The 10,303-nt window shown below is 36.6% G+C and overlaps 1 protein-coding gene across 1 annotated transcript in view; it reads right to left on the bottom strand.

The window, feature by feature from the left end:
• LOC106876445 (pyruvate kinase PKM) overlaps positions 1-10,086 on the bottom strand; it is a 50,192-nt gene extending 40,106 nt beyond the window's left edge. Inside the window, exons 1-2 of the mRNA XM_014924999.2 lie at positions 9,888-10,086; positions 6,294-6,477 (exon numbers count right to left, since the gene is read on the bottom strand). Of these exons, the coding sequence (XP_014780485.1) occupies positions 6,294-6,429 (136 nt within the window). The 5' untranslated portion in view covers positions 6,430-6,477; positions 9,888-10,086. The remainder of the gene's footprint in view (positions 1-6,293; positions 6,478-9,887) is intronic.
• Positions 10,087-10,303: the final 217 nt, after the last annotated feature.

Genomic DNA, 10,303 nt, shown 5'->3' with positions numbered 1-10,303 from the left:
TGTCCCACCCAACATTACTTGACAACTGATATTAGTGTGTTTATGTACCTGTAACTTAGCAGTTTAGCAAAACATACTGATAGAATAAGTACTAGGCTTACAAAGAATAAGTCCTGGGGTCAATTTCTTTGACTAAAACACTTTAAGGTGGTGCTCTAGCATGGCCACAATCAAATGACTGAAATGTGTAAAAGAATAAAAGAATAATACATTGGAGAATGCAATCCTACTGCAGGATCGTCATGGCTGGAATGCCCTTGATCAAAAGTTTACTAGATTGTAGCTGACTGGATGCTCTCTGCATATCTCTTCTTTCATTATTAAAAGTGCTCTTGCTCTAATGAACAACCTAGTTGCATACCATACCCACCTACCCACCTACTCATCTCTCCTTTCATACACACTCCAGACACTATGTCTTATCTCTCAGTTCCCACGTCTAACACCTCTTCACAATTCAAGTTAATGTTAACATATTCAAGAAATTTAGTAAGCATTAAAAATCCATGACGTGAACAAAAAAAAAATATTTTAGCAAGTAGACCTCATCAGCTAATAATACATAAATTTCACAGTACTAATTGAAGAAAGTAATGAGAAAATCACAATGCAGTAATAATGTAGGTATAGAATTTGGGATTGAAAAATATGCTATATTGATAATGAAAGGAAGATTTGAAAAGATCCAGGAAATCGAAATGCCAAATGGACAAACAATAAAAAAGCAGTTGAGAAAGGACAGTACTATAAGTATTTAGGAATACAGCAGGAAATAAAACATGAAGAAATGAAACAAATTACACATAGGAAAGTGAAAAAAATATTACAGTCAATCAGATATGGATGGGGAATTGTAGATTAGACCAAAAGGGACATACAGAAACTTGACAGAAAAAAACTAGAAAGCTGTTGACAATGTATGGAGCCCACCATCCAAAAGCTGATATTTATCAGCTGTACTTGAAGAGAGACCAGAGTGAAAGAGGTTTAATGGCTGTGGAAGAGTGTGTACAGACAGAAAGAAAATGCCTACTAGAATATCTAGAGAACACAGAGAAATTACTAAAGGCAGTGAATAAAGAACAGGTGATCAAGTGCAGAATGAGAGAAAAGGACAAAAATGAAATTCAAGAGAGCAGACTGAAGTATGGTCAGTTTTGGAAAGCCACCGAAGATGTAAGTGGAACAACCTGGGCTTGGTTGAAAAAAGAGCAGTTAAAAAAACAGAAACATAGAGCCTTATATTGGGTTGTCCAGAAAGTTTGTGCCGATTTTTAAAGGAAAGAAAAAGGTCAATAAATACTTGCCATACATTTTTAATCAACCAAATATGAACCATTTTGTTGCACAATGCATCTCCATCTTTCCTTTAACTTGAAAATATTCTCTTTCCAGAATTGAGGTGGTTTCATGGCAAAGAATTCATCAAGGTATCTTTTTACGTCACCCAAGGAATTTAAATTTTTACCATTAACACTATTCTGCAGAGACCTGAATAAGTGGAAATCCGAAGGAACAATACCTGGTGAATAGGGAGGGTAGGGTAACACATCTCAGCCGAGCTGCAGAAATTTTTGTCTGGTTACCAAAGAAATGTGCGGTCTTGCATTATCATGTTGGAAAACAACACCCTTCCTGTTGGCCAAATCTGGATGTTTCTCTTGAATTGCTGCTTTTAACTCATCCAGTTGTGTGCAGTATTTCTCAGAATTAATTGTCTGGTTACTTGGGAGAAGCTCATAGTACAGAATTCCTTTCCAATCCCACCAGACACAAAGCAAGACTTTTTTTAGGATGAAGACCTGCTTTTGGGGTGGTTAAGGGTGGGTCATGTCGCTTACCCCAGGATTACTTTCTCTGAACATTTTAGTAGATAATCCATTTCTCATCACCTGTCACAATTTGCTTTAAAAAAGGCGCATTTTCATTCCGTTTATGAAGCAAATCACAGATGGAAATGCGATCCAAAAGGTTCTTCTCACTCAACTCATGTGGTACCCAAACATCGTAGCTATTTGTGTACCCAAGCTTTACCAGGTGCTCATGAATGATGGATTTTGATAGGTTGAGGCTTTCTGCCAATTCTCGGGTTGTGCAATGAGGGTTATTCTCAATTAATGACTTGATTTGGTCATCATCTGTAGTGGATGGTCTGCCTGATTGCTCTTTATCAATAAGGCTACAATCTCCAGCTCGGAACCTTGCGAACCACTTCCGTATAGTTCTTTCGGATAAAGAAACATCACCATAAACTGCGCATATTTTTTTGGTTGATTGTGAGGCATTTTTCCCTTTACGGAAAAAGAAAAGCATCAAGTGCCGAAAATGAACTTTCTTATCTTCCATTTTAAAGGGTTACAGAATTAACACAGATTATAGGAACATAAACCTTCTTCCACGAAAAGATAACTTAAATGGAGGTGTCGTCAAATCTTATTTTATGGACTCAACTATGTTCTAAAATAAGTTGAAAGGTAAGCTACTATAAATCAGCACAAACTTTCCGGACAACCCAATAATAACAGTTCAAGATCCATTGTTAAAATCAAACAACTCAAGAAAATATGTGAATGGGTAGAAGGTGTCAGCAAAATGTGAAAGTTTTGCATGGGAAGCTTTGTCAGAAATGGGAAGTGCTTGGTGTGATGATTAGGTTGAAAGAGTGTTTGAGTTGGAGAAATGCAAGATTTTATAGGATTTTCCCATTCAAACAGATAAGAAGCTAGAAAATAATAAACCAGACATAAGAATAATAGACAATGAAAAGTGAAGTTGCTCAGTAATTGATCCATCATGTCCATTCAATTTCAGGATTGTAATGAAAGAAGAAGAAAAATCAAAAAAATATAATCCCTTAAAATTTGAAATTGTGAAAATTTGGAGTATGATGCAAACTGTAAAGATTGAGCCTGTAATAATTGGTGAATTAGGAACTGTGAATAATGATATAGACAAATGGCTGAAGGAGAATGGAACAGAATGTCCTAAAGAGCTTCTACAGAAAGTTTGCCTCTTAGGGACAAGGAAGATTATCAAAAGATTATTGAAAGATTATTGAAAGCTTGTGGATGTCTAAGGTGACCATGTTCGGATGGTACTTTTTACGTGCCACCAGCACAGGGAGCCAGTCAGGCGATACTGGAAACGACCCACACATAAATTGATTTTGATTTTACTTGACCCAATAGGTCTCCTCAAGCACGGCATGCCACCTGACGATTCAAAGGTACTTTTTAAATGGACTGGTTATGCGACACTGTTGTAGGCTACAGCTGTGATGTCACTTTACTTGCCGGATTTTCTCAATCACAGCATATCTCCAGAGGTCTTGGTCTCTTGTCATTGCCTCTGTGAGACCCAACGTTCAAAGATTGTGCTTATCCCACCTTATCCCATGTCTTCCTGGGTTTCCCTCTTCCATAGGTTCCTTTCACTGTTTGGAAGTGATACTTCTTCACAGAGCTCTCCTCATCCATATGCAGCACATGACCATACCAGTGCAGTCGTCTCTCTTGCACACCACACCTGATGCTTCTTATGTTCAACATTTCTTTCAGGGCGCTTACATTGTTGTGTATGCACACTAACATTACACATCCAGTGGATCATACTAGCTTCATTTCTTTCAAGCCTACGCATGTCTTCAGCAGTCACGGCCCATGTTTCACTGCTGTGTAGCATGCCAGTTTGCACACATGCACCATACAATCTACCTTTCACTCTGAGCGAGAGGCCATTTGTCACCAGTAGAGGTAGGAGCTTTCTGAAATTTACCCAGGCTATTCCTATTCTAGTGGCAGTGCTCTCCAAGTATCCACCCCCACTGCAGACTTGGTCACCTAGGTAGCGGAAGCTATCAACTACTTCTAGTTCCTCCCCCTTGCATGTGGTGGAATCAGTTTTCTGAGCATCTGTGGTGTTAACCTTCTTTTGATGTTGCTGCACCTTTTATGTGTCCATAGCTTACACTGGGTACATCTTATAGAGTTTCTACCTACATCCTTTCTACAGATCAAACAGGGCCATCGACCTAAAGGGGTTTGTGATGTATTCGCCTTCCAGGATCTTGGTTTTTGCAACATTGACTTTAAGGTCCTTCGATTCTAAACCTTGCTTCCACACCTGAAATTTCTTCTCTAGTTTTGGTAGTAATTCCACTATGAGAGCAAGGTCATTAGCATAGAGGAGCTCCCAGGGGCAGCCTGTCTTGAATTCTTCTGTTATTGCCTAGAGGACTATGATGAATAAGAGGGGGCTGAGGGCTGATCCTTGGTGAATCCCTACTTCTACTCAGAATTCTTCACTATACTCATTGCCGACCCTTACCTTACTAATGGCATCCCTGTACAGCTCTTATTAACCACTTGTCAATCCCCAGTTTCCGCATCACCCACCAGATATGGGATTGGGGAACCCTGTCAAAGGTTTTCTCCAAGCCAACAAAAGCCAAGTATAGGGGTTTATCTTTGGTTAGGTATTTCTCCTGAAGTTACCGTACCAGGAATATAGCATCAGTGGTGCTTCTACCTGACACAAGACTGAACTGCATTTCATCTAAGCAGACTCTCTCCCTAATTAGTTGGGCTATGACCCTCTCCGTGACCTTCATCACCTGATCCAGCAGTAATTCACTATCTTTATATTGCCAATACACAAGCACGTTATTATCACAGCTTCAAGATTATGTAATTAGTATAAGAAATGCCACATGCTTATAAATACTGTGTAAAATATGGCTCAATAATCACTTTAATGTTCTTTTTTTCCATGCTAGCTTGGGTTGGACAAGATATATAGACGCTGTACTTTATAACTAGATAATCTTCATAACATCAACCTTTATTTGTTCTTCAATGTCTTAATACATTGAACTGCCAAGCTGTCAGTTATTTTGCTTTGTAATGTGAAGATATGCAAACATACACACAAACACACAATCACATACGAGGTGTAGTAAAAAAATATCCGACCTTGATATTTTTTGCACAAAATAATAATGTGTGAGCAAAGTCCACATGGGTATTAGTTGGCTGCATCCTTCCTGAGTATGTGGGAAAACTTTCATGTCTGTAGGTTGCACCATTCACCAGCAGTGATGCGCTGAGTACAGATGTGAAGAGTGTGCGATTTTTCTTTTTGAGTCAAGATGACTGAATGCATTGAGCAAAGATGCTGTATCAAATTCTGCCAGAAACTTGGTGATATGCAAACCCAGACTACTGAGAAGATTCAGAAGGCCTTTGGAGATGATGCTATGGAGAAAAACACAAATAAAGGAGTGGTACAACCGGTTCAAAGATGGCTGCACCTCAGTGGACAGTGAACTATGAACATGCACCACAAGGTCAGACAATTAACAAAGAATACTACCTAGTGGTTCTTCATCACCTTTGTGAAGTTGTACAGCAAAAACGACCCAGCCTGTGGGCAGTAAAGAATTGACAACTCCACTATAATGCAACCACTCATTCTGCACATGTCGTCTAAGCATTCCTCATCAAGCAAAATATACCACTTGTTCGTCAGGTTTCCTACTCCCCAGACATGGCTCTGTGTGACTTTTGGCCATTTCCAAAGCTCAAAAAGACATTTGAGTCAACAGAGGACATTAAGCAAAATTCGATCATACAGCTCTACAGCATCCCAAAAAGTGATTTCCAGAAATGTTTCCAGCAGTGGCAGGAACACTGGCAAAAGTGTGTAGACTCCCAAAGCAAATTCTTTGAAGGAGACTAAATCAAAATGGTGAGTTTTTTAACATTACTTGTTTTTTGGTCAAAGGTCGGATACTTTTTGACTACAACACATATATGGCAGGTTTCTTGTACAGTTTCCATCTACCAAATATCACACACAAAACATCAATTAACCAGAGTCTATTGTACAAGACTCTTACCCAAGGTATCAAACATTATCAATTCTTGAATTTAAAAACTATCTGTTAATGTGTGATAATAACTAGAACACATTTACTTTCATTTGTTTTCATTATTTTGATTGATAATATGGTGATTTTAATACTAAATTGACATTGCTTCCTTTAAAATGCAAATGTTTTTGGGAAAAGCATAAATGTTGGATAATTCCAAGTGCTTCTTCTCTAGAAATCTGAATCTTTCTAAGAAATCTTTTATTTTAAATCATAATTTATTTGTTAATTCTCATGTTAAATCATCCAAATTAGATTGTAATTGAAAAAGGTGAAGTGATTTATTATTTTTGCCGAAAATTCTTGCTACAAAAAAGAAGGAAAATGGTTTTTAAAAATAAAATAAATGGAAAATTGTACTCACCCACAGTAGCTATGATGCTGGTCATATGTGGCATCTTTACCTGAGGTGTATCAATATCCAAGGAACAAAGGTGTTCCAAGAAGGAATGTTCCTTCTCTTCTGAAGACCACATTGAATGTGTTACAGTATCAACCATCTTTATTGATCAGAGTTGGAAGAGACAAAGCATAAAATCTAAAGTCAGCTGGAAAAAAAATAAATGGGGAAATTGATATTGAGTGTTATATTAGTACAATAGAATGAGATTAATGTGAAAGGGAACAGATATTTAAAGTAATAATAGTAATGATTTCTTTTATTGGCCACAAGGGCCCAAGACACGGAGGACAATAACAAAGGATGAGATACAATACACAAAAAAAGGTGGGAGTTTACATTGATCAAAGGGAGACACTAAAACATTAAAGGATATAACATAGAATATATAAATAGAAGTTAGAGAAATAAATAAATAATTAATTGATTAACAAAATCCCTAATAGTGAAGCAGTCCACTTAGGGCAATTCGAAGTAAACTCCATGCAAAAGTCTCAGATTACTCTGCCATCCCTAAGGTATGGGAAAGTACCATCTTCCAGTTTCTTTTCTCCTGCTTAGAAAAGCATACTCAGAGTAAATCCATTCAGTCTCTGTCTTGCCATTCTCTTCCACCTTTTGATAAACACACTAGAAAGCAGCACCTCCCTCTCTACCCACACCTTCCTCTTCAAATGAAATTTAAAGGAATTGATGAGAGCTTGGCCAGACAGGTAAGTGCCTAGGTGTGTGTCACTTTGTCCACTGAAACATGAATAAGTTTATTTAGACACTAGGTCACTGAAAGAATATAGATTTTGCATGTTTGGTGTGAGGTGAGAAGGTATTAAATCACGACAGTTGGCAGTCCAATATATTAACTTGACAATAGATATATTGGATTTATAGACATTGTACTCCAAAAGGTCACCGATAAACACAGCCGCACGCGCACAGAAGGATATTTCAGAACCAAACAAAATACACAAACAAGACATTATTAAACAGAAAAACAAACATATTCCAAGAAAAATCACACGCACATTAAAGGTGCATCAAGATACATACGATTCAACAAAGCCACCCTAAAACCCAACGAAAACTTTCTTTGACCATGGAAGTGAAATGTCAAGGTTAGGTGCCCCGCCCACAACCACCGTATACTCACCCATCCATCCATCTATAAAACAAGGTATAAATGATGGTCGTTACATATTACTTTGCTATAGTAAATTTGACTTACAGTCGTTTGCAGTAGCCATTATAGGTTCGTTATTGATAGGTTTAAAAATTGATTGGTTGAAAAAAATTGAACGATCTAAAGAATCAATTTTTCTCAACTGATCAATGGACCAATTGAGTAAACCAATCAATAACGAACTTTTAATGACTACTGGAAACATCTGTAAGTTAAATTTACTACAATAAAGTAATATATATCACTGTGTAAAAAACAAAACAAAACAAAAAAAAGCCAGTATAACTGGAACACAACCACGGATTTACAATATAGATCCTACCACCTGAATACGCGGAGTTCTTTACTAATCTAAACAGTAATGTTAGCCTGGTGTACTAAGTATTTTACCCGGAATGATAATTCCCCTCCACTCCCTCTCTTATATATTCATACACACACATACACATATTTATAAATGAAATATACATATACATACGAATATTTTCCTATAAGAACAAGAGAGATATGCGTAAATGTTTTGTCTACAGAAACAATATTTACCTAATCCAACACATTCACATGTACCAACATGAAGGTGAACGTACATCCATGTACTATGTGTGTGTGTGTGTGTGTGTGTGTATAGAGAGAGATGCATGCATTATTAAGTTGCACAGGAAACGCACAAGTAACAAATTGCATAGATACAATGTATTGAAGTTAATAGTTAAAGTTATTGCTAACATTTCATTGCTTTGTATTCACAGGCCTGCAATAAACAGAAGATAAATGTCCTCAACTTTCAAACATGTTATCTGAAAACCAATTTAGGCTATTTCTTAGAAAGATAGAATAAGGAACAACACTACCTTAAACGAGTGCTAATTAGAAAGAATTAAAAACACCTTAAAACTTTAATTATGAAATGTAGAAGCCATGATTAATCAAGAATACCTCTGCCAATCCTGCTGATTTAAATAATAATAAACTCCTATAATCTATGTCAAGGTCAAACTTGAAGGTTGAATATCAAGATGTTTTGATGTAAGACTTTGTACCGTTTAACTAAGATGGCTGAGAAATACATGTTTCACCAAGATAACAATATTTAAGAACAGATTCCCTAGTTCTTAACATGTCATTGCACTGTTGTGCATAGTTTAATGGCTGCAATCATTTCCCACGAATGCATTTCACTGCAACGTCAAAAGTTGAGTTATTTTACACAATACATGACACCGCTGACACTTGTTAAGAAATATAAAGAAATGAAAGTTTTAATAACCGTGTTCTATCTACTTAAAAACAGAGGAGAAATAGTAAAATATGTATCATTACGAGAAATCACAGATACATGTAATCTGCAGGAGAATGTTTTTTGTGTGATGTTATAAATGTAGTTTAAACATTTATAACTTAATTTTACTAGAGAAAAGTTGAGTTCCATGTTGAGATTTTCGTCTGCGAACGCGTCATTTTTCACTCATTAATAATTCAAACTATTTATCTATATTTTATACACACACACACTTAGCGAGTTCGAACCAAAGAGGAGGCTTCTAGATAATCACCCGATGAGCTCGTATTTTACCAGGATGGACACATTGAATAATGTAGTTCTTGATATATTAAAGCCTGAAATAATACTGGATGGTCACGATCGGAACACTTTTGATCATAGCTCATCTCAATAAGAAATAAACCGAGGTGGGGGTGATCTGAACTACAAAAGCCACGAATTATTGTTGCTTAAGTTAGGCTTAAGTTATAGTTGTTATTAAACTCTACGTATGTGTGTGTGCGCGACAGTGCGTGATTATAAGTATGTATGTATGTATGTATGTATGTATGTACGTACGTATGTATGCATGTATGCATGTATGTAGGTAGTGCAAGTGTGTTTATGGGGGGGGGGGGCATTTCTCCCTGCTTCGAATGGCCACGAAACACAAATTGTGAGTTAAGAGAAGTAATGAAGAAAGTTGCCATATTTTATGAAAACGAAAATCGTAACAATATTTATACTATTATATGTATACAACACCAATCAAAATGGAAAGTGTGGATACAACGACGTGTGGAGATGTATAAAACATCCACACATGTAAGTAGCACGCATATGTATACACAGTTTAAGTGTTAAAACACGTGGGAAAACAAACACGTAGTCACAATATTATTAGTACCCCATTTGTTTGTGTAAGCACCCGACTCAACATTTTCCCTACCTAGCAGCGTTAAAGCGACTGACTGTTAAAAACAAAAGCAAAAAATAATATCAGTTATTTCGGGTCGCGCCAGCTTTTATTTCATAAACCACTGGAAAGATTTTAAACACCAAAAGCACATAAAAGAAGACCTAAAGTTATTACAGATTGCTATAGAAAATCAGTACCTACCTTCCTACGATGACAACTTCAAATACTGAACGTTTAACGTTATAGAAAACTGCTAAATATTCATAAAAAAGACAATCTGGGCTATGTGAGGGTAGTAGTGTGCATGGGTTGGGCGAAAGTGGAAGTAAAAGAGAGAAATAGTATCTGAGTTGAAAGGGAGGGAACGGGAGAGAAAGAGAAAGGAAAAGGAAAGACGTGAATGCAAAACATAAAAAAGGAAGTAATTTGATAACTAATAACTGAATAAATATCAACAAAAACGCGCAGATATTAACAATTAGACCATAAGAAGTAAATGACTGTAACGATGTTGTTCAAATTTAGTTCAACAAATTTCTGGATGTTCATATTTTAAGGTCTCTGTAGCTCGACAAATATTTTCTTATCAAGTGTCTCATTTATTAACAACTCTTGAG

The sequence above is a fragment of the Octopus bimaculoides genome, chromosome 18 (genome assembly GCF_001194135.2).
Source record: "Octopus bimaculoides isolate UCB-OBI-ISO-001 chromosome 18, ASM119413v2, whole genome shotgun sequence".
NCBI classification, from domain to species: Eukaryota; Metazoa; Mollusca; class Cephalopoda; order Octopoda; family Octopodidae; genus Octopus; species Octopus bimaculoides.
This window is presented reverse-complemented; position numbering and strand designations above follow the sequence as displayed.